Source organism: Rattus norvegicus, chromosome 18 (assembly GCF_036323735.1).
Source record: "Rattus norvegicus strain BN/NHsdMcwi chromosome 18, GRCr8, whole genome shotgun sequence".
NCBI lineage: Eukaryota > Metazoa > Chordata > Mammalia > Rodentia > Muridae > Rattus > Rattus norvegicus.
Window position 1 is genome coordinate 54,712,332 of NC_086036.1, and position 25,338 is coordinate 54,737,669.

The 25,338-nt window shown below is 39.9% G+C and overlaps 1 protein-coding gene across 3 annotated transcripts in view; it reads left to right on the forward strand.

Annotated features, from left to right (window-relative positions):
• Adamts19 (ADAM metallopeptidase with thrombospondin type 1 motif, 19) overlaps positions 1-16,853 on the forward strand; it is a 183,828-nt gene extending 166,975 nt beyond the window's left edge. For 2 of the 3 annotated variants that reach the window (XM_039096975.2, XM_063277480.1), the window contains 2 exons: positions 12,099-12,276; positions 15,716-16,853. In XM_039096975.2, coding sequence (XP_038952903.1) covers positions 12,099-12,276; positions 15,716-15,867 — 330 coding nt within the window. In that variant the 3' untranslated portion in view covers positions 15,868-16,853. 3 annotated transcript variants of the gene reach the window in all.
• Positions 16,854-25,338: the final 8,485 nt, after the last annotated feature.

The window sequence follows — 25,338 nt, forward strand, 5'->3', positions numbered from 1 at the left end:
AGGCTCTCACACTGCCTAGGAGTCATTAAGGAAACTGTTGTCAATCAAAGGCAGAAGCAGAACGTGGCTAATGCCTTAAACTAGCTGCTGGCATTTACATCAGACTATGTGATTTCTAACATCGATAATTGGGATGATTTGGTGAAAACAATGGGATGAATGCTCTCAGATTAAGGGGGACCAGGTATAAGGGGAGTGATGTAGTTTAGGGGTACAGCACTTGCCTATCCTATGCCAGCCCTAGGTTAAAACCCTACTACCAAAACAAACAAAGAAGCAAACAGATCCCCGTGAAAGGCAGAAAGGCTGGTTTCTAGGTAGATGCACTGCCATGGACCTGGTCCTTGTTTATGTCACTGATCCTCAGATCTTTTAAAACTAAGGCACAGGGTGTTGTATCCCTAGTGTGGGTTAGGTTAACCCTTGACGCAGCTGTGTGTCACATTCTGACAACCTCTGATTATGGATGTGGCCTGATCTTTCTTAGGGGAGGGGAAGAGGCACCACAGGCTTTGTGGTGACATAAATCTGCATTCACTCACTTAAGCTGAAATGAGAAGAAACATCATCATTCCTTGTGTTTAATAAAAATGCCGTATTTTCTTCACAAATACGACTTTTCTGCCTTTATTTCGACTTGTATGACTTCTGGTTTGCATTAATGGAGACCAGCGAAAGAGCAGACAAAAGCATTTTATTTACCTGTTGCAAAGAATTTTGTCCTTTCCTGAAGACTTAATGGATTTTTGTCTTCCATGAAATAATAACAAATGATTGATATCATTGAGCCAAATTAATTATTTTTGTCCTAGCGTTAGATTTATTATATAAGCTAAGATCCAAGCTTATTTGGTATTGGAAAATTACCAAAATATGAAAAATGAATAGTTTGGGCCACATATCAAATTATAACATTTTAAGTCAGTATTTGGACTACATGCTATTGTGAGTTTTTTGAAATGATGTAATCCTAAGTGATACATAGTCAGTCATTTTGAGTGAGTTAATTGTGCATCTTCTTGAAAATATCTCTGAGTAGACACAAAGCTTGGAGGATAATGAATCATTTTAACTTATCCCTGGAAAAGAAACGACCATTGAATAATCATCTTGAAATGAACAGTAGAGAAATTACATAGTCAAAGATTCTAAAAGCTAAGGTAATTCTTCCTAAAAGGCAGATAAAACACACCAGTCTGTGGAAATACTCTCTGGTTGTAAAGCAGCATCAAAGAAGGTGATAATTCTACTTATTGAATGTCATCCTAATTTGATGTCATCGATAATTTTCTAATTTGTAGTAGTTATAAATCTCAAAATTGTGTTTTAAGTTTTTGTTTATTCTCTGGAAACAATAACTAAAAGAGTAAAGTATAGTCGATGTTTTGTATTTTAATTTTGTAATTGTAAAAAGTCTTTATACTTCTGGATTCTTTCTCATGAAGTAGTATTTTCAATACATATATAACTAATGTTATTATAATCCACTTGATCTATTGTCCTAGAACTACAGACTACAGAGAAATCACACTTTTTGACTACCTAGCATGATTTTTCAAAAGAACTCAAAGGCCGAGTTTAGTGATCAGTGAGGGAAGATGTTTATAACCACCATGACTGGTGAACTTACTTAATCCCTCTGGCCAAATGGTGAAACAGAAATAACTCCCAGTTGTCCTCTCACCTCCCCAGATTCACTGTGGTATATGTATTCCTGCACTGCTCACACACACACACACACACACACACACACACACACACACACACTCACACACACACACACACACACACTCCCAAGTATGCTCTGTTCAGGCTGCACAATGCTTCTTGTATGTACGCTTTCCAAGGCTGGCCCTTTGGCACTGGACAACCAGTTGTACTCTTACCAGGGAGATTCTATTGTTCCCACTCACTTGCCTATGGCTCTCCATGCAGGATTGAGACCACTTAGGATTTTCCCTGTCCAGTTTTGTATCTTCATTGGTGCTATTCTTGTTCAGCTCACTCTTGTTCGTGATAATTAGTCACATCACAAAGGAGCTCAAAAATAGAATGCAAAACTTAATCAATTGCAATGTACCAGATCTGGTGCTTTGTAAGATCAACCGTCGTAACTGTAAAGAGACACTGGGTTAAGTAATTATTAAATTAAAAACAGCCCAGACCTAAGTACAAGATCAAATAAGCAGTGATGTGTCAGTTTACTTTCTGTCACAGCGATAAAACAACGACAAGAAGCAACGTGAGTAAGAAAGGATTTACTTCACCTTACGGTACATAATACTCCATGGAGAGGAGCCAAGGCCCAACCTCCAGGTAGGAACCTGGAAGCAAAACCTGAATCAGAGATCATGGAGGAGCACAACTTACTGACTTGTCCTCCATGGTGTGCTCAGTTTGTTTTCTTCTGTAAGCCATGACCATCTGTTCAAGGGTGACGTTGTTTAGAGTGGAACGGACCTTTTTATATCAATCATTAATCAAGAAAATGTTTCATAGATGCCCACAGGCCAGTTTGATGGAGGCAGTTATTCAACTGGGCATCCCTCTCCCAGATGACTCTAGCTTCTGTCAAGTTTGAAAAACCAAATTAATACAGTTGAACCCATAACAATTTGGCAAACAAACACCTAACTATTAAATTATAACCTTTCCTATCGTGTTTGTCCCCACAATTTCATGTTGATATCACAATGTAAAACATAGCATAACTTTAAAAGTATCACCCTTTTTAAAAAGATGCATTTATTATGTATGCAGCATTCTGCCTGCATGTGTGCCTGCAGGCCAGAATAGGGCATCAGATCCCATTACAGATGGTTGTGAGCCACCGTGTGGTTGCTGAGAATTGAACTCAGGACCTCTGGAAGAGCAGGCAGTGCTCTTAACCTCTGAGCCATCCTCACTGCAAGCGTGGTAGCATGGAGACAGTCATGGTGTTGGACAGGTAGCTGGACGGGTAGATGAAAGTTCTATATCTGGATCCACACGCAGCAGCCTTGAGCATTTGGAACCCCCAAATCCCATCCCCAGTGACACACTTCCTCCAAAAAGACTATACTTACTCCAACAAGGCCATACCTCCTAAACCCTACTAGGTAGCGCCACTGTCTAATGACCAAACATTAAATTCTACGAGGGCCATTCCTCTTCAAACCTCCACATGCTTCATACCAAGTAAAATCAGATGTTGGGGATTCCGGAATCCATGGCATTGCACAACTCAGAGGGGTGTTTCCCTTCAAAATATGGAAGCTGAACAACTTGTTATAAGGATTTCAAAATTATAGAAATAACAAGGAGCAATCACAAATAATACAGTTAAATGCATTAGCGAAATGTGAAAGTATAAATGTTAAATATCAACTAAAATGAGAAAATAGACTTTAATCTATTGAAATAAAGAAAATCCAATGTTGATTAAACAGATACATCAGTCAAATCGCCACATCCTAGAGGCCTGAATGTCTTCATTTTTTGAACAAATTGTTATTCATTTAAGAGTTACTTTATTTTAATTCCTATTATCATCATCATCATCATCATCATCAACATTACATGTATGAGAGGGACTAATGTTGAATAAAATAAAGCAACTCTTTATTCTTGGAATTTCCTGGTCCTTTAACACTTGTGTATATGGACAATTAAAAACAGGAAAATATAGTGTCTCCTCTTTTTCTTCCTCTTTATAAAATCTTTGAAAAGGACATTGGAAGAGTGCTGTTCAGTGTGACATATCCTGAATGACTTGCCCTAAAGTTCTCAATGTTCAAGGTCTAGTTAAATGGAATTCTCTTCTCCCTAGAGGAAATCCCATCATTAAAACCAAATTAAAAGTGTCTGCGCCTTGGTGAACCATCCCTGAGGTTGATTAACATTTCATAATAAATAATTATGTGTGTGTGTGTCTATGTGTGTATGTGTGTGTGTGTGTGTGTGTGGTGTGTTATGATTGTGTGGTTTGTGTACATACGATAAACACACATGAGCATGCTTTTAGGATCCACCTGTTGTGTCTCTCCAATGGTGGCATTACGAGTGAGCAGAACCATGGCAGGCTTTTCGTGCTGGTCCTTCATCCTCAGGTCTCCATGCTTTCAGTGCAAGGACTCTTACCTGCTGAGCCATCTCACCAGCCTCCTTGAAGTTTCATGTGGGGATAACAGACTTCTCTAGATCCTTGTGCCAGGTCGAGATGGAATACTCACCACTAGTTTAGACAGCAGCTCTCTAACCCAACAGGGCAACAGGGGAGGGAGTGGCTCTCACCTGAGACCTAGTGAGTGTGAGACTCCTGTCACAGTCGAGTACGTTAGTTGCCATGTGCTAATACCGGGCTGGTTGCAATCAAGGCTTTACGTATTAAGACACTGTAAAGATAATTTCAAAACTCACATAGTTCATTCCCCTATCCTACATGACCAAAAAGAATCTGGTCAGCATTTGATTGAACTGTTGCATGAGATCTGGAAAGTATTTAAATGAAGTCCAATTACTGTGGTTGCTAACGTGCTCTCGGTAGCATGATGATACGTCACAACTGTCTGGATCCACATCCTGTGTTCCTTCAGCCTCTGTAAGACCCTCCGATTTCATGGCTGAGAGCTGGCAAGATGACAAATATAGGTGAAAACTTACACTTGTCGGTGGCTCTGTAGAAACCCGACCCTCCCATTACTGTATTGATCGATGTGCACTTGCCATCAGTTGTGGATTCACAGCCCCGTTCACAAGGCGTTAAGATCTCTTAAATCATTCATAAGCAACCTGTTTGATCTTGTCACATAAATTTCCTAGATTGCTTTAATCACATGCAAGCATTTCATTAAACACAGAGGAATACTTAGACCTTTAAAGGGGAGAAGAAGGGGAGGGAGGAGGGAGCGAAGAAAACAACGCCCTCCAATGTCTGAAATCTAGGAATGAATTGATTCCAAACACCCGTGTGTTAACTAAAGCTGACAAACTAGTCCAAAAGGACAGCAGAACACTGACCTAAATAAGCAGCTCATCTTAAGAACCGAGCCCAACTCTTGTACTTCAGCAAGCCTGTTTCACATTCGCTTCATTAAAACACTGAGCGGGAGCTGGCGAGCCTCTACCTAGCCCTGGAGGAATGCTGCCCTAATCATTTCCAATGGGAGCCACAGCACAGCTTCCCTCCAAGGTCCACTCTAGCTGTGACTGCTACTTCACTCTTGTTAAACCACTTTCGAATAGCTCATTATTCCCAAAGACAAATTCCCTGAATCAGTGCCGTAAACCCTGTAACAGATTGGCGCTTACCACTACAGATTAGATCATGTTTTCGAAGACTGTCCATTATATTGGTAGTTGAAAAAATTTTAAGCCCTGCCAGTGACTATTTTCCCTTAATTTAGGAAGTCCTACTTCTTCTAACAGCCAGCTGGAAATGAGTAAAGTATTACAGAGCTTTTCTTAGTGTTTGGCCTAGAGAAAACATATTCTCTCCAAAATATATATCTTTGGCACTGTCTAGAAGTAAGGAATCTTGGGTAATCTCTATAAAGGCCAACTGTGAGAAATATTATTTTTAACACTTAAATATACTGATTATTTTTTTATTTTCAAGGAGTTTAAAAATAAATTAAACCTACATTAGACTTTTTAGTCTAGCATTGTTAAAATTGAATACACATTGTACTTAATTTTACAATTGTGCGTCTCTGGTAAAATCTTTATGGTGGCATTTTACAGTATTTGCAACTAGAAGAATTTTGTGGTCCCTAAAGACTGCTTATAATTTTCACAGATTAATGCTTCAATAAGCTTGATGGTAAACTATTTCATTATATAATCTAAATACATACATTTTTATATACTCAGATCTCCCATTAGGTCCAAATAGCTGAGTAATCTAAGTTCTGAAAACGAGACATAGCTAGGCAGAACCCAACTGTCAATTGTACAGCTGAACTCAATCCCGAAGGGGAAATAAAAATTATATTCAGGCAATAGTTTAGAGTCTCGATACCTTTTCCTCTAGAAGCTCATTATTTGTAAAGTTGGATTTGGAAGTCTTATTCTATCACCATGTGAAAAACTCACACATTGCTTCAAACTGTAACTGTATAAACAAATACAAAACCTTTCTGCAACATGAATTGGTTGATAAGTGAATTTAGTCATTACTTCCAGGTGCAACTTAAAAGTGCAGTAATTAAGGTAAAATACTATTTGTAGTTCAAGAAATATTTCATTTTAATACTAATATATATAAATATATATACATACATATATACACATATATACATACATATATATATATACACATGTGTATATATACTGTATCTATTGAGCTCCCTTGTGACAAGAATCAGACAGCTGCTATCATAGTCTTTAATTTTAGGATAACGTTTTGTTTTTCTTCCTTCCTTTACATTCTCTCTTAGAAGCATTACCATTTTTTGTAAGCATTATATGACCCAGTCAGCCCTTACTACCTGCCATGAGAATGGCAGGAAGGATGTAAGCCACAGGAATGCCCAACCTTTTGACTGCAACTTAGGGTTCTCATTTACAAAAGCAGTAGGCCACAATCATGTCTATCCTTGGACACATGTAGTGCACATTTTGAACACACCAAGGATATAGATAAAAGAAGATGCTAAAAGGGTTAATAATGTATACTTTAAATGCGTACTTTTGATTTTGAAAATTAATGCATTGTAGCTTGAGTGTGTTCATCCTCTCCCCCATCTCTTCTCGGCTCTAACCCCTCTTCTACAATTTGTATGTATTCTTTCATAATTTTTTTCTTTTTTCTTTTTTTCGGAGCTGGGGACCGAACCCAGGGCCTTGCGCTTGGTAGGCAAGCGCTCTACCACTGAGCTAAATCCCCAGCCCCAACCCCTCTTTCATAATTTTTTAAAACACACCGAGTTTAATTAGGGCTGCCCATGTACTCTTGAGTATGTGGCCATTCACTGGAATGTGTTAGACTTATTAGGGCCACAGCCGTAAAGAAAACTAAACTTCCATTTTTCAGCAGCTATCAATTTTCCTCAGGTATGCCTATGACTTCCTTCCTGCCCACCTCCCCTCTCTCCATGCCTCCATTTTCTCAGGTTTGAGCATGTACATTCCATGTGAGCTCACGTGTGCAGCTGCCCTAGCGTGTCTGGGAAACACTCCTTACAGTCGCCGAGCACCTCTGGCTCTTAGTCTTTTGTCACCTCTTCCAAAATGATCCCTGAACCTTGAGGGAGTCTCATAAACATGTCCTGTTTAGGGCTGAGCATGGTGCAGTTCCTTGTGTTTTCTATCTTATTTGGGTTTGTGCTAAGAGAAGCTTCTCTGTTGACTTTTGAGGTCTACATCCACTGTGGATGTAACGGGAAGTCATTCGGAATCTGTTCATTACTATGTCCCAAGACCCTTTGTAACACAGGTTCTGACCCTCATTTAACAAACTAATCATTTTCATACCCCAAGGGAATTAAAATATTGTGTAAAGTTATCTAATGTCGGTTTTTGGTATGCAAGCTGAGATGTAATTTACTTTAGTGTCAGAAATGGTCATCGGTATCTCAAGACAGAAAAAAAAATATTTATTCTCTTAATAGAAAAATCTAAGGTGACATTTTCTATCGTTTCCCTAGGTAAGCTTTCATGATGCAATAAAATTTGCATCAAGCTATTCGAACTCATCTTGTATGAAGAGAAGGGTTTCCTAACATTTATTTTCCATAAGCTTTGTTATTTCTGTCAAAACAAACAAACAAATGTCCAAAGGTATTTTTAGACATTTTTGAAAAAAATGAAACTCCTTGCATTTGCTCTAAAGGTCAGCGCCGCAAAGCTAGGATAACGTGACTGTGTTTCTTGTACAGAATGGAAGTGAGGTATTCTGCTGCAAATGCCCTTCAGGGCAATATTAAAGTTTGGAAACAGATTCCCCAGTCCACACTTTAAGGTTCTATTTCAGCTCTATCCTAGCACTTTTTTCTTGCCAAGACAATCTCAATGGCAAGTTGTCTGGTATGCCTTGGATTTTCTGTGTTATTTTTTTAGAGTATTGGATTTGTTATTTTAACAATTTTGCTTTACTAGAAGTCAAAAGAATTGCCATGTTTCAACTATACTTAAATTTTTCATGCTACGTGTGAAGATCAAGCTTAAAATTAATCAGAAGGAATAATGGCAATCAGAGAGAGCAATATAGTTTTTAATTGACTTATATTGTGAAGAAACACACCCCCCCTACAGTCCTGTGCTTCCTTTTGAGTGATTATGATTGGATGCAAAATAAATAATGCGTATATCAAAAAGTACCAGAGAGGTAGACATGGAGTGCTTGCAATGGCAAGAAACCCATGTTTGGATCCCACAGGCTTGTGTTCATGGTTAGCCTGTCCTTGGGAAGGACGGCCTTCTTCAGCACTCTTTCCCCATCTTCTCAGTTGAGTCTCCAAACATGCTTCCCCAAACCTACCCCCATTCTCTTTCAGAGCCTCTATTTTCCCCCATAGAACTGGTTCATATCCGAAAGTACAATACATTTGACTTCCTTATTTTCTTATCTCCTTCTCTTCTTTTTTTTCCTCTTCAACATAGGGTCTCTGTGTAACTTTGGCTGCCCTCAAAGTCCTCTGTAGGCCAGCATGGCCTTGAACTCACAGAGATCTCCCTGTCTCTGCTTCCTCAGAGATAGGATTAAAGGTGTGCCCCACTATTGCCTGGCATTTGACTGTTGTCTTTCTCACCTTCACTGGCTATGAAAATACCAACTCCTGTGGGTGAATGACCTTTTCCTTCTGTGTCCTTCCATATCTGAATATCCAAAACAGTACTTGGTACGGTGTCACCTCTGAGTGTGTATTTATTGAGTAAATTAATGAAGTAAGCTTTATGACTTAGATATAGTAGAACTCTGAAGAAATTAATTATGCATCTATTTAAACCCTATTAGACAATATCCTGAACACAGCAGGTATTTACAAATCCATTTTATTTGTACCATCTAATCATAATTTGATTCATAACTTTATGTATATCCTAGTTTACTCAAGTCTGCCCCACTGCATTTCTACACTCTAAGAAAAAGTGTACTGATAGTTAACAGATTATGTAGTCCCTGTGTCTAAAGACCAGTTGTGCTAATGAATTTCATTAGGGCAAAGGGTTTTGCCTTGAGCTACCTAATGAGAATCCTAACAGCAACAAAATATCATTTCTGCATTTAATGGTAAGACAGAAGATGTCCTGGTTTGCTTTCTTTTGCTGGGATAAAAACACTCTATACAAAAGCAACTTGATAAGGAAAGGTTTTATCTGGCTTGTATGTCTAGACCATGTTCCACTGTGAGGACAGCCATGACAGGAACTCAAGGCAAACCTGGAGGCAGGAACTGAAGCAGAGACCACAGAGAAGCACTGCTCACTGACTTGCTCTCTGTGGCTTCGTCAGCCTACTTTCCTATACAGCCCAGGACCACCAGCCCAGGGTGACACTGCCCACAATAGACTGGACCATCCTGCATTAACCAATCAAGAAGACGCCCTATAGATATGCCCACAGGTCCACCTGTCAGAGGTAACTCCGCAGCTGAGGTCCCCTCTTTCTGGTTGACACTACTTTGGGCCAGCTGTCAGAACCCAGCTGCTATACACGGCGAGAATGGCTCAGCAGTGTGGGGGATGAGGAAAGGTTTCTGACTGGTTTTGTCTAGGAAGAGCAGTAGCAAACACCTAGCATCCGAAGTCTCCATTCATATCTCCACTTCTAGCACTTCTGATAACGAAACATACTTAACTTACTTAAGCCTCTGTTTTTCTCGGATAGAGAATGACGAAACAGTACTCACGGGGGCTATGGGAAACCTCACCTACAATCTCTGAGCACCACTACCTTGACATGCACGATATGCTAGAGCCATATTGGCTAGTGTTGGGGCCGCTCAGTACAAAGGCTTTCAGAAGGAGTGGTACCAGTCTCTTTAGTCTCAAAGCAGCCACGTCTTTGTAATAGCTTATTATTTAAATTGTAAGCAACTGGCTTAAAGTGGATGGAACTGCCTGGCTGTGTTTACTAACCTGTTTTTAATCCCACGCATTAGTCACTGTGTTTTGTTAATAAGGGGCATTAAGTACAACACCAGATCTTCAGTATAAATAGACCATTCATTTCATTTTTCAGTACAGAATCCAGAACGTAAAGAGGAATCAATAAATATTTTTTAAAGACCCCAATGATTGATGGGATGTTCAGAAAAACCCAAACAGAGTATCATTCTTAAGGCTGTTTAACATAACCTTTGTCACAATGTTTCAGTCTTCAAGGAGAATCATTAATTACTGAAATGACTCTTTCACTATACCCAGCTTCGGCACTTGAAAACTGCCCAGAGGCAGTGACGTTAATAAGAGACTGTGTGGAAGTTACCTTCCATCGTGGGCTAGAGCTTAAACTATCGTTAGGATCAGCAGCAATACGAAGGGGAAATGAGGCGCAGATACATTAGTTGCTAGGGGCAATATTAAAATCAAGGTCTCTTAATTCCCATGCCGAAATTATTTTGGCTTTCTCTTTTAATGCCTGTCTGTTTTTAATCATGGTGATGTCATTTGAGAAAATCCCAATTATTTAGTTTTGTCTTCTGTAAGAAGTCAAAAAGTTTAGAAGACTTCCTGGGGTCCCAGCTGTCTCTCTTCAAACATTTATTTACTTTTTGTCACATACCAGTAATAAAACTTTTACCAAGTTGTATTTTATGAAGAAAATAATTGCTGCAAGGCTTTTGGTCTATTATTGACGTTCTCTAATGGAAATTGAATTCTAGAAGCATGAAATAATTGAATAAAGTTTATTTTATTAGTTTCAATAGCAGACATAATACCGCTTACTTAAACAAATTATGAATTTTTTATTATTCCCTGAGTAGTATATTGATTTTCAGGTTATGTTCAAATGATTACAAAATTGATTTTCATAAGAGGAGAAACTAAAATGTTTTACTGCCCAGGATCCATGAAGCTACCATTTAGACAATTCTCGGCTGATTTTGTGTCATCGTGTAACTAGTTACTTCAGTTTTGTTAATAATTTTGGGGACAAAACCCCCATGTGTTGCTTCGGTTAGCTCAGACATTGTGGCATCTTCTAAACTGCGGGGGAATGATTTAGGAAGGGTTAGTGACAGAGGACCAGGGAGGACCTCTTCTGGCTCAGCAAGTTGAACCTTTGCCCTGTGCAGATCTTCTCACCCCTTCGCGGTCTCAAACACCCCGATCGTCTTGAAACGCTCCACGGATATTAGGAATATAGATCAGAACACCTCTTCATGTATTCTTACCTTATAGATTGCTTTGGTTACTTACTTTTTCTCTTTAATAAAATGTATGTCCTGAGGGATGAGAAGAAAGCAGTCTGTCAGGTGCTTGTACCACAAGTACGAGGACTTGGTTTGCCCTCCAGTACCCATCACCCATAGTAATCCCAGCACTGGGTAGTGCAGGCAGAAGGCTCACTGGGCTACCCAGTCAGTCTAGCCTAATTAGTAAATTCTAGCCAATGACAGACCTCTTCTCACAGGAGGCGGATGATGTTTCCTAGGATGACACCTGAGGCCCTTTGGCTTGCACACCCATCCATACACACGAGAAAATAACAAATAATCAAAAACGTGTGTGCTTGCTTATTTATTTATTTATTTATTTAGGACTTCCATAATTTCTTTAACTTATTTTAGGTCTGACTCCCCATCCATCCCTTCCAATTCTTCATCTATCCTACCCCCACTATTCTCACCTAATTTTGTGTGTTGTTGTTTGTAAACCCAGTGAGTCCACTTAATGCTAGCAGGTGTGCCCGTATATATGGCGTTCATAACACATGGGTCATAAGTAGCTCATTACATCAACAGTGATGTGGGAGAGAGATACTCCTTGGATAAGCACAGTTATATTTCTCTTACATATAATTTTTGTTTATGTGTGTGTGTATATATATATATATACATATATGTGTATATATATAAGCACACACACATGCATAGATATGTATCACATATATGGTGGCTTGAAATTCAGACTGGGAAAACATCAAAATAACTCATACCCATTTTCCTCCCCAGTGCTCCATTACCTGTGGCAAAGGCATGCAGTCTCGTGTTATCCAGTGCATGCATAAGATCACAGGAAGGCATGGGAATGAATGCTTTTCTTCAGAGAAACCTGCAGCATACAGGCCATGTCACCTTCAGCCCTGTAATGAGAAGATTAACGTAAACACAATAACGTCACCGAGACTGGGTAAGCGGATCGCAGAGTGGATGGCTTTATGGCACAGAGAGGATCCTTTAGGTCGTCCATTGCCTTAAAGCTTGGGACATATTAAACTGGACCGGTTGGTTTGTCTCCAAGTTGGGTCTAATTAAATATACTTTAGTCCAAAAGGTTGCAAGTAAGTTTTAAAGTTTCATAAAGACTCCTTTCCCTCCCTGATGGATCTACTCAGAGATAAGTCTAGGAAATACTGAAGTCACACTACCTGAGATCACCTTGTTAATCTTGCCACCACAGAGTTTAAACTTCAGGCTTGCTCGTCAGTGGGACTGTATTGATATCTGTGGAAGGGGAAGTTATGAGTAAATATTCGATTACTCCATGGTTAATGTCCTTCTTTTGATCCCGGATGTCAATTTTCTTTATGATAGAGAGGACAAAAGTGACTTCCCATAAACAGTGGGCAGGTAAAAATGACAGAAGCAAACATGAGGCACTTTTCGTACATTTGAGGCCAGAACTATATGTTTACAAGCCCTGCCTGGCAATACTTATTTCTCTTTGTATTTTTTTAACTCATTGCTTAGTTGACACAAAGGGACGTCTCTTATGATTTTCATTCATTCTGAGTTCTGGTTGGCCTGTCTTCTCCTCCCCCATCTCCAGGCCACTGGTACCCACTGCACCCTCCCATTCCCCGCATTCCTCTGTCCACTCCCATACTGTGTGTGCTCTATTACCCTACTTTGAAGGCTCTCTTGTTCTCATGTCACGGGCCACTTTTCTAGCCTCTACCCACACCTAACATCCACACAATACATATATGTATTATCTATATACGAATGTATACATATATATACACACATATATATACATATTTATTTCTAATTAAAAACTAAGAATGCATGTGAGAGAAACATGCAGTAGTGATTACTGGCAATATTTTGTTCTTTTGTTAGAATAATGAAGTACTTTTGTTAAGTGTTGTCAATCCTTATTATATAATCTGATTTATCATCAGGTGTGCTTTTAAATGCAGGTATCTTATATTTGCATAACAAATCTTAAAGACTAAATTATTCTTTATCTATGTGCAATTAGTACGTTAATAATACATCTATGTGGCAACCAGTGGATTAAGGTTTTCAATATATACCTTCCAGGAGAACAATTTAAATCGTGTTAATATTTGGATAATTGGAAAAATAAAAGAAGCTAATTTACTGTCATGTGTACTTTTATATTGTCAACAAAAGATTCAATAGGTTCCAGAAGTTTGAAATCAGCAATTCCTTTTGAACCAAATAATTAATGTTTCTTTGACAATACTTAGTTAAAATAGAATATCGCTCTCTTAGTTAGGGTTGTACTGCTGTGAGCAGACACCATGACCATGGCAACTCTTACAAAGCAACATTTAATTGGGGCTGGCTTACAGGCTCAGAGGTTCAATCCACTATCATCAAGGTGAGAAGCATAGCAGCACTGAGGCAGGTATGGTGCAGAAGGAGCTGAGAGTTCTACCTCTTCATCTGAAGGCTGCTAGCAGATACTGGCTTCCAGGCAGCTAGAACGAGGGTCTTAAAGCCCACACCCACAGTGACACGCCTACTCCAACAAGGCCACACCTCTAAATAGCACCAATCCCTGAGCTGGACATATACAAACCATCACAAACTCTAATCAAGATGAAAGTTAAACAGTCCTTAAGCAAATTCCTCAAATGCTTCCAACAAAAGACAAACCTCTGTGTGACAATCACACAAGTCTGAGAAGTGTCTGTCATTCCAGGGAAAAGTCTCAGAGTGGAGGAAGAACTTTTGCATTTTCTACTTCTGAGTGTTTGAAAGGTGTATTGGTTGTTCTTCTGTTGCTGAAATAAATTATACCAAGGAAAAGCAGGTTAGGGAAGAGCATGAATTTGAACAGTCAGAAAAGAAAAGAAAAAACAAAACAAAACAAACAAACAAACAAACAAACTTACTGCAAGCTGAATTTCACAACAGATGCTGGGACACACTTTATTCTGACATCCTGAAGCCAGATCTTCAGTACAGAATTGTCCGGATCAGATCCTCAGTCCAAGCACTGCTGATAAATCACTGCAAATTTCCATCATTCTGAAAGCCAGCTTCGATGCTTAAAAAAGCCAGCATTCCTTCTCCATATCGTCTGCTTCCCCACTTGTTAGATGGGAAAGTATTATGCAGAGTAAAATATGGGCACATCTTCATTTTGCTGTTTCTTTGTTATTTCATGTGTAGATACGGTTATTAATATGGAGATACATTAAGTTCAGTGGGGTGGTACAGACATCTCAGAACCAAGGAGGATCGGGAGGCAATGCTCCATGAGGTCAAAGCCATCTTGGGTTGCAGTGAATTCCAGACCAATGTGAGCTAGAGAGCGATGTTGCTTTAAAGAAACAATTACTTATGAACATATTCATACAGAGGGGAAAAGAGACTACAGTTCTCCCCTTTTAATCCTATCTTCAAAAATCCCTGAATAAAAACGTAAATGAAATAGAGAAACTTGTAGTGTTGAATAGATGTGACTGCAGACACTCAACGCTAGACTGGAGCCTAAGAACTTAGATGCCAAGACCCTATTTAAATAGTACGCACAGGGGCCTGGAAAGTTGAATCCATAGCAAGTATTTATAGATCTTCCAAGGGCCCCAGTTTTGGTTCCCAGCACCCACATGGTAGCTCATACTCATCTGTTACTCTAGTTCCAGTGCATCTGATGCCCTCTTATGACCTCCTCTGGCACAAGATGTACACACAGTACACATACCTATCTGTAGACAAAACAACCATACATACAATATAAATGTCTTTAAAATGTAAACAGTACACATATCTACAAACAACATGATGATTAATCTCAATTGTCAACTTGTTGAAATCCGGAATCATATGGAAGATAAACCTCTTGGTATACTTGCTGGGAATTATTTTGACTAATTTAATTGAAGTGAGAAGACTCTCCCACTGTGGGCAGCACCATTCCCTAGGATGGAACCTTGGACTGTATGACAAGAAGAAAGTGAGCTGGACGCCACAGTCTGTCCATCTCTGCTTCTTGGCCTAGGGCCCACATTGTTTTTATTGGGGTATTTTATCAGAGCAACAGGAAAAGCAACCAATACAGACAATTAATAAATGCAACTAAAACTTAGAAACTCTACTGCATATTGATTTGAGCCATCCATTTTTAGTAAGCTTCAGATGTCCCCAAGTAAGAGCACTATGCATTCACTCTGCTGCTATCTTACAGGGTGTGCGGTTCTTTGGTATTTTTTGTTTGTTTGTTTGTTTTTTCTGTTCTGTCAGGTGAAATAGACAGGTTAAGATGAGGCAAATTAGCTCCCCCCAAAAAAGAGTGGAAGTTGTTCCTACTGATAATGCCTTTGCACCTTCACAGAATGAAGTCCCAGAACTCACGATATTCTGTTTTCCAGCTGCCCTGACCTTCAAGTGCCTGGGAGACCAGTGGCCAGTGTACTGCAGAGTGATACGGGAGAAGAATCTTTGTCAGGACATGCGTTGGTACCAGCGGTGCTGTGAGACATGCAGGGACTTCTATGCCCAAAAGCTACGGCAGAAGAGTTGACCTCTGGCAAACTGGCTGACTGGCTCTTAGCTGTTTTGCTATTGCATTATTTATAAACACACACACTAGCATGTTTTTCAGACCAAATACTATCAGATTACATATAATTTAATCAAATTAATTTATTTGCCTGTGAGGCATCTAATGTGGTGTTTGTTTTGGTCATACAAGCATTTTGGTTTTATATTATGAAGCTTCATAAATAATTTTAATATGAATTAGTAAGTTGGGTCTAGTAAACTAATAAGAAAAAAAGAAAATTTTTTTCATTTAGGGCTGTCTCTAAGGTGCTATTTTCTCTCCACCAAAACCATTAAGTTATCCAGTGTGTACTCTACCTTAGCATGATAGCTTAGCTATATATGCAGAAAATGACATATTTTCTTGTGTCCTGCTGCAGAATCTGCCCATTTTCTGTTATTGGCAGGAGATGTGTAAACAGAACAAACCTCACAGTCTTGAAAAGTTTGAGAGAATGTATAATGAATTTGATTCAGATTTCGAGGCGAGCATAGGAGACATTCTACTGTAATGATACCTTTATATTAATAATGGAAGAGTCAAGACAGAGACTTTGATCATGTCAGTGGACACGCACTTGAACACAAGTACCGTGAGCCTGAAGCACTGTATTGATGTACACTGAATCACCGTTGCGCTGTTGGTGTAGGTGTAGAGACGCTGCGATAGAAGTGGCAGCTCCTATAAAACCTGTATTATTGTAACATGCCATTAGACTGTGGCTTTTAAAAGGTATTTCCAACAGAGAAAGCATGGATGCACCCACATCCTTCCATCCCCTAGAAGATTTACAAATGAGGACCATACTTTGACTCAGAAATCATATGAACAATGGTAGTAAATATTTTTCCTTTTATTTCCCTAGGAAATAAGAAAAAGAAAATGAGATTCAGATAATATTTTGATAGTTTCGTTGTGTTTTGCCTTTTTAAAAGAAATAAAATTTATAATTCTTCTGAAAATTCAAAAGACATCTTAATTTTTTTTCCATAAGAAAATATTGCACATGGTTCACATGGTTTCTTAGAATTTTTTTTTCATTAAAATATGTGAGACTTCCTTTGGGAAGACAGGTCTTCACAGGGCTGTCCACATTTCCATACTTGGCAAGAAGAGGCCCTGTCTGCCTCTGTTCTGAAGTCTTCACTACCGGAAGCATGCGGAGTGAGCTTGCGGAGGGGAGGGGGACAGAAGATCTCTTTTGAGAGCAAGGGGAACGTGTGCATACTTGAGATCCTACAGTGTTCAGGTTCCCTAAAACTGAGGTTCCTTTCGTATAGTACAGCCCACTTCCTGTGCAGGTATCCCCTGTCCCTCTTTGTATTACTATTGATGCAAAAAACAAAACAAAACAAAAAAAAAACATAGCTCTCATCTTAAAGCAAATAAGAGATCATTTATTCTAGAACCATCTTTGGGTAGCCAAAGCCTGGGAATACAGATCTAGGTTAAAATTCCATGATCTAAGATAGAGGCAGTTTCATGAAGTTTTATATTTTTACAAAGAAAGTCTGAAGTTTGAAATACATGGGTGACTACATCAGAAAGGTGGTTTCGACAAGATGGGGGAAGCTTTTCTGTGAGCCTCAGATACTGTCTGATGACGTTCTTAGCTCTGGGGTTGGTGGGCACACACTGCTAGCTAGGTTAATAGATTCCAGAGAGTTTTATCTATTCATCACAGGATGTTAGTTTCCATATAAAGGTGGGCAAGGAGTGGTTATTTAGGGTGCTAAATATAACCCAAGATGTGCAGCATCCTAACCTCTCCTTGAAACTTGAAATAAGATGAGATATTCCAAATTTTCTTGATTTCTGAGCCCACGCATCTGAAACCAAAATAGCATAGCTCCACGTGCTGAAGTGGGTCAGAGTATGAACTCAGTAATAGTTGGTGATTTTGATACCCCATTTTCCCTCAGGTTACGGGTTATTCGAACAAAAAATAAAGGCAGAAGTATCAGAATTAAATAACACCTTACATGAAATGTACTTAAGAGATACCTAGAGAAAATTCCACCCAAACCCCAAAGAGTTGATATAGTGCCCAGATTTCCATGGAAACTTCTCTAAAACAAACCACAAAACAAACACTTGTGGGACACAAAACAAAACATTTAACAGATTCAGAAAAACAATGAAAACTTACCCATAATGCATAAGGAGATCTAAACAATAATAAAAACTCTTCCAAGAAAGGGAACCCCAGGCCCAGATGGATGCATAGCAGATTCTACTGGTCTTTAACGGAGTGACAGCTACCTCTACTTCTTAGATCACGAAAACGAACGAAAGGAACAGAAAGAGTGCGTCCGAACTTCTTCTCTAACGCTAAAAGTATGTAGACATGTAGACATACACAGAGGCGAGGAGATGGAGGGAGAGAGAGGTGGGGGGGGAGAGAGAGAGAGAGAGAGAGAGAGAGAGAGAGAGGGAGGGAGAGGGAGGGAGGGAGAGAGAGAGGTGGGGGGAGAGAGAGAGGGAAGGAAGGAGGGGGGAGAGAGAGAGGTGGGGGAGAGAGAGAGGGAAGGAAGGAGGGGGGAGGGAGAGAGAGAGGGAGAGAGAGAGAGAGAGAGAGAGAGAGAGAGAGAGAGAATATTAATTACAGGCAAAAATCACATAACCATCTCAATACAAACAGAAAACAGGCCTTGGACAAAATTCAGCAACCCTTCCTTATAACAGTCCTGGAGAGTAGTAGGAAGGAAGAATAAGGAAACATACCATAACGTAAGGAAACGTGCCATAACGTAATAAAAGCTACATCTGGCAAACCAAATGACCACATCACCCTAAATGGAGAAAAACTAAAAGCAACCCCATTAAAATCAGGAAGAAGATAGGTCTGCCTGCTATCTCTTTTTTTAATGTAGTACATGAACCAGTAAATAGAGAAGCAAGACAAGAGGGGGAATTTAAAGGGTTAACAAGTAGAAGAAGAAGTAAAATCATCCCTATTCGTGGATGATTTGATATTATAGATAAGAAAGCCCCCAAATTCCACCAGAAAACTTCTAGTCATGATTAACCGTTTCAGCAAAGTGGCAGGCTACCATATCAAATTATAGAAACCAGTTGTATTTGTATGTACCAACAGCAACCATGCTGAGACATAGATCATGGAAACGCTGCCTTTCACAGCAGCCTCAAAACTCTTGACTATGGAAACTTAAAATCTCTGAAGGAAAAGCTTGGAGAAGACAGTAGAAGACAGAAAGACCTTCTACCCTCCTGGAATCGTAGAATGACTATTGTAAAAGTAACTATTTTTACCCAAAGAAATCTGTAGATTCATTGAAAGCACAATCAAAATCCCCATGTCATTCTTTACATTAATCGTAAAATCAATATGGAACCACAAAGTGTCCAGATAGCAAATGGGACAATGACCAAAAAGAACAAGGTTGGAAGGATCGCCATTCCAGACTTCAAGCTGTATTGCAGAGCTAAAATGATAAAAACAGCATGGTCCAGGAACAAAAATGGACATATAGAACAATGCAACAAAACAGAGGACCCAAATATTAATATAATTAACTAGATCCACCTCAGATTTGGCAAAAATGCCAAAAGTTCACACTGACAAATAACATCTTCAACACACAGTAATAGAAAAACTGCACGCTAGCATGTAGAAGAATGGGATTAGACCCATATCTGTCATCACACAGACACACAGACACAGACACAGACACAGACACAGACACACACACACACACACACACACACACACACACACACGGATGAGGCTATAGGGAGCCCCCTACAATATGCAAGTGTAGGAAAAATGTTGCCAGATACGACTCTATTTGCCTAAGCGTTAAGACCAACTGTTGACAAAGTGGGACCTCATAAAACTCAAAAGCTTCTGTACAGCAAAGGAAGCTATAGAGAGAATATTTCCCACCCCTATGTCTGACATAAGATTGACATATATTTAGAATCTACAAAGAACTCAAAAAACAGAGTCAAGGAGCCAAATGACCCAAATGAAAATTGGGCTATAAATCTGAGCAGAGAGTTCTCAAATGTAAAAATGTCGAAGAGATACCTTTTTTAAAAAAAAGTGTTCTGCTACCTAGGTGTTGTGGTTTGCCTTGGAGTTATCTGTATTTTGATGCTAATTCCACTGCCCCCAAGGACAGCTGCCTAGTCATGTACTCAGAACTCAGGTGACTTCACCAGAACCTTCTCCCCATGGAATTTGTAAACTACAGGTGAGGGGCAGGTACAGGATAGAAGGAAGCCTGTCATTGGAGGAGAAGGAAGGATGGGCGGGAGAGAAGTTTGAAAGAGGAGAAGACTGGAATGGAAAGGAGGAGAGACTGGAGGAAGAAAGAGAAGCCAGGGCAGGACAATATGGCGGGTGATGTTAAGATTCCACAATGTCCCTTTACAGGTTTTTACAAATGTTCTTAAGGGATGGATGGTACTGGGCTTTGTATGCTTAGGTGGGCAATTATATCTTACTGATTGGGTCAAAGATTATTGTGTTGTGTGTTCTTTTATGTGACAATTTGAGTGTAGCAAAGTGTGTGGTGGCAGGAGACATTGGGCCACCTAGGAGTTGGGATGTGTTTCCACCAAGATATCTAGCAGATATCTTGGGGCACCGGTGCAGGACCTAGCGAGTCCTATTTTACAACAACACCTAGGCAATTAGAGAAATGCAAATTAAAGCTACTTGGAGATATCACCTTATCCCAGTCAGAATGGGTGAGATCAAGATTGACAGTGGTTGCTGAGAGGCATGTGGGGAGAGGGGGTCCCCATTGTGAGTGGGATCATCATGTTCTCCATCCATTCTGGAAATCAATACAAAGAATACTCAAAAACCTTAAGTGAACCTACCATACCACCCAGCTGTACAACCCCTCAGCACACACACAAATGGCTCCATATTCCTAGTCCAGGGGTCCTTGCCACTCTATTTGTACCAGCTAGAAAGCAGAAACAACCGAATGCCCTTCCACTGATGAATCCATGGTAGAAATGCAGTGTGTGTGTGTGTGTGTGTGTGTGTGTGTGTGTGTGTGTGTGTGTTGCAATATTATTCAACCACAAAAAAATATGGAATTTACAAGTAGATAGAAGGAACTAGAAAGTATTATACTGAGTGAGGCATCCCATTCCCAAAAGATAAATAGTGCATGCTCTCTTGCTTGTTGACCAATGATCTGAATCTTTAGGTGTGAGGATACAGAGTAACTGCAGAAAACAGGGAAATAATAAGGAAACATGGGGGAGGGGAACTCTAGATAGGGGACTAATATTATATTATATAATATATAACAAACATTATATAACATTGCATATTGGTAGTATGATAGGCTTATATATTTTATATAATGCTATATACATTATACAATGTATTTTATAATGCATGTTATATAAGATGTGGTTTGTATGAGTGATAGTATATATTATCTAATATATAGCATATACATAATATTATATAGGAAAAAACCGTGAGGGAGACATTAACTGGGGAGGGTGATGGGAGGCAATAGAGAGGGAAAGGAGGAAGGAGAGGTTGGTTCTCAGCATCCGTCCATGGCTCACAACGGTCCTCAGCCCCAGTTTTAGATATCTGACCCTGTCTTCTTGCTACTGCATACATTTACATGCTACACTGACATACACAAAGACAAAACACTTAGATAGATAAAATAAAGGTAAACAATCATAAACAACATAAAAAGAGGGCCAGGTCTAGGAAACCCACTGTTAAGTTACTCATCCGGAGAGTCCAAGAGACTCCCAAACCATATTGGCTGCTGTCGTTGCCCTTGGTTGTCTCTCACAAATCTGAGGTAATGCTCTATTGCTTAACACACTACACACGTAGGCACTCATGACAAAGGGTTGGAGGGATTGAGCTGGATCTGACTTAGAAGTCTCTTCCCTCAGGCCTGGCTTTCATCATACTGGAAGGAAGTAGGAAAGCTGCCAAGGAGGGAAAGCAACCACTAGTCCTGCTGAGCTGTAATGCTCACAAACCACAATGACCAGAACAACAAGATATCCCAAAAGGTGCAGCAGTGGCATTTATGTCCAGTGGAGCAGCCAACAGACCATCTAATTGGAACTTAGGACCCCACAAAAGGAGGGACTTCTTGCCTAGTCATGTGAAGCTACTTCACTACCAACAGCTAACGGCATGCTATAGATACTAAACGAGAACCGTCTATTGCCACTTCCCTTAAGCAGTACAATTTCTAACTGCACTCTAAGTACATATGCCCACAGCTAAATGCAGCTCTCATCCATTATCAAAACGTTTGTTTTTGCAGCAGATGGAGACCATTTCAGATATGTACAACTGGCCAAAATGCAGAGACAAGTAATCTGGGGGGCCTAACTCTAATGGATACCCTGCAACACAACCCCTACATTTAAGGATCAGGGATCATCATGAAAGAGGGGCCAGAAAAATGTGAGAGCCAGAGGACCAGGATGTCTCCTGAAACATAGTGTCTTCCGTATATTACAGGAAGCTGAACCCAAGAACTGATGGACATGGTGGGGTAAACAAGACTAGCACAATGCCAGCACTAGTTGGCATTCCGGTGTGGATGGGGAAATATCACAAGACCCATCTTTAAAGGAAAAACTATAGACAATTAATGGGTCCTGGGAGAAGGAGTCAGTGTTCTCCAGGGATGAGCCTCCCCAGATAGGTTATCCAATCTCAAGAGCTCAGTCCTAAGCGCAGATACGTAGGATCAATTATAAAGGGACTCACCAGAGTGTATCTAAAAGTCTCTGCCTATATAAATTAACAGTAATTAAATTCTGCAGGCCATGAATTTAAGAGGGATTGGAGGGATTGGAAGGAGGAGCAGGGGTGGGGGGAAATGATATAAATTCAGTATTCATATGGGAAATTCCAAAAAATAAAAACGAAATTCTCTCCAACAAATAAATTAATCCATTATTCTTGAAAACTCAGCCTTAGATGATTTCTTAGGACCAGAAAAGCATGTAGCCAGATTCTTTGGCAGAATATAGTCTGAAGGGCCTCCATCCCGAGTGTTTTCTGGGATCCACATTGCTCACTGTACCCTTATGAACTGGGCCTCCACTTTGGGCATTTCCTTCAACATGTGTGTCTTCCATGGGCGATGGCTGACTAAGTTCTGCTTACAGCACCTAAGAGGTGAGTCCAGCTTTCCAAAGTCTCCCATCTTCCTCCTGCGGACCAATCCCAGAGCTCTGAGGCCAGGTTTATCACTACAACCAACCATTGATATCTACTATTCCTACCAATTTTCCATTAATTACTAGTTTCACTGCTACAGTAAAACACTAGACTCAAGCAATAGAGAACAAAGGGTTCATTTGGTTCATTCTGGGCATACAGATCATTCTGCAGTGAATATCAGGTCAGGCAGGAGCACAAGACAGCTGGTCACATTGGGTCTGCAGTGAGGAACACAGAGAGAGAGAGATGAAAGATGATGTTTAGTTAATTTTCTTCTAGACATTCACTCTTGGATCAGAGTACATAGAATTGGCATCACCCACAGTTAGAGTCTGTCTTCCTTTATTAATTGAATCTAGATAACACATAGGTGTGTCTACCATGTGATTCTAAGGACTGTCGTTGGCAGTGACCAGTATTAGCCATCACAAGGGACTTCTAAAATAAAATTAGGAAATACATCATCAAACAGACAAAATTATAAATAAATTACTCGGAAGTTTAAAAGGAGGAAAAGTCATATTTACTGAAGAGACAGGGCTTTCTGGAAGGTTCTGTGTCAGATGTGACTCACAGATGGTTAGGAGGCCTGCAAGAGGTAGGGAGGAGAAGAGAAGTCTTGGATGTGATTAGATGTATCCATTTCTTGCGATGATAGGGAGGAAGACCAGTAGGTGTGAAAAAGAGGTCTGTTTTCCTGTTTTCAAGGATAGCAGTAAGGAATAAGAAATGGTAGGTTTTAAAGAAAAAATGTGGGGAAAGATGGAGACCCTGCGAGTAAGTTTGCAAATTAAGAGTCAGTATAAAAACTCCGTGCATGGGGCAATACAGAGAAATCTGGAAGAAGCCCGAGGAGAACTGAATGCTCCTACCTCATACTTTGGCTAAGAGAAAGATCTAATCAAACCTCTTTGGATGTAAGTTCTGTGTCTCCACTTGCCAATACAGAGAGCCAAAGACAAGTTAGGCTCTTCTTGAAGATGTGTATTTTCCCCCGAAGAATACTTTAGGAAAAGCAGTCTGAGAAATACTGGTTCATTAGATATTTTTTTGGCAGCAGCCAGAATCCATCAAGCACATGATAAGCGCATAATAAACTTGATTCTTGAAGCATTAATGGTTTGATTTGTTTTGTTATTAACTGTCATCATTAAGTGCCCATTGCCTTCTCTAGCAAAATATATATTATAACGATCCAAAAGATGTAACAGTCATTGTAAGAGGATAAACTTCGTGTGCAAAACATTCACGTGGCAAATGTTAACTTCTTGACTTAAGTTTATGACAGTAAATAGGTCAGGTTTTTGTCTGATCACATACCCTCGTGATTTTTGCTATAAAGAAGGTAAGTGCTCTCTGGTGTCTTGCCTGATTCAAAAACACCCTGATTCTTGTAAGCTATATGGCACTCTTCTGAAATCTAGTCCTGATACATTCCACATGGACTCACATTGTATCTGGAAGAGAGGCCTTCCTGCTACATCAGAGGGATTTATAATGATGGTAAAATTACAGACAGTTGAAGTGTGTTAGAAAGCATTGACATATCTACCCTTCAGTAGTCTTCCATGTAGAAAATCTGTTTCCTCCAGATGACTTGCCATACTTCTAGGTGCGAGAGGTAGGCTGTTTAGATTGTCTTTTTTATAGATAGCATGCCTACATTAAATTTATCAGTTGTTGCCTGGCCAGACTGGCTAGAAAGTCATCCTGACCTTGGCTGTTTTAACAACAGATGGGTCTACTTACAGCACAGAGCATCATCCAAACTCAGCATCCTGGCTACCATTTGGTTCCAAATGTGTCTAAGAACACCACACATCATAGCCATCGATACTGCTAGGGATAGAGTCAAAGGGACCAAAATATTGAGGGGTCCCAGAAGTGCATTAGGGATGACTTACTGCACCAACCCATAAAGTTCATGCCTGCTGTCTTCCCACGTAGAACCAACTGCCAACTTTAACCCAGCTAAGTTTACCATGAGCTTGAGACTAGGATTCAAAACCTGAGAAGGAATGAGATCAGGCTTATCGCAAAAGACTGAGGCAGGGCCAGGGCCACAGCAGCTGCGTTAGTGTAGCAATACAAAAAAACCAAATCAAACAGTGGGCCTCTTCAAGTGACCATGCAGAGCTGCAAAGGGTGGACTTTCATACTGAGACCATGGCAGCTTTCATACACAAAATAGCCATTTCAGACTCTGACTGCGAGAGATATTAAGTGAAACACATACGTACCCATGC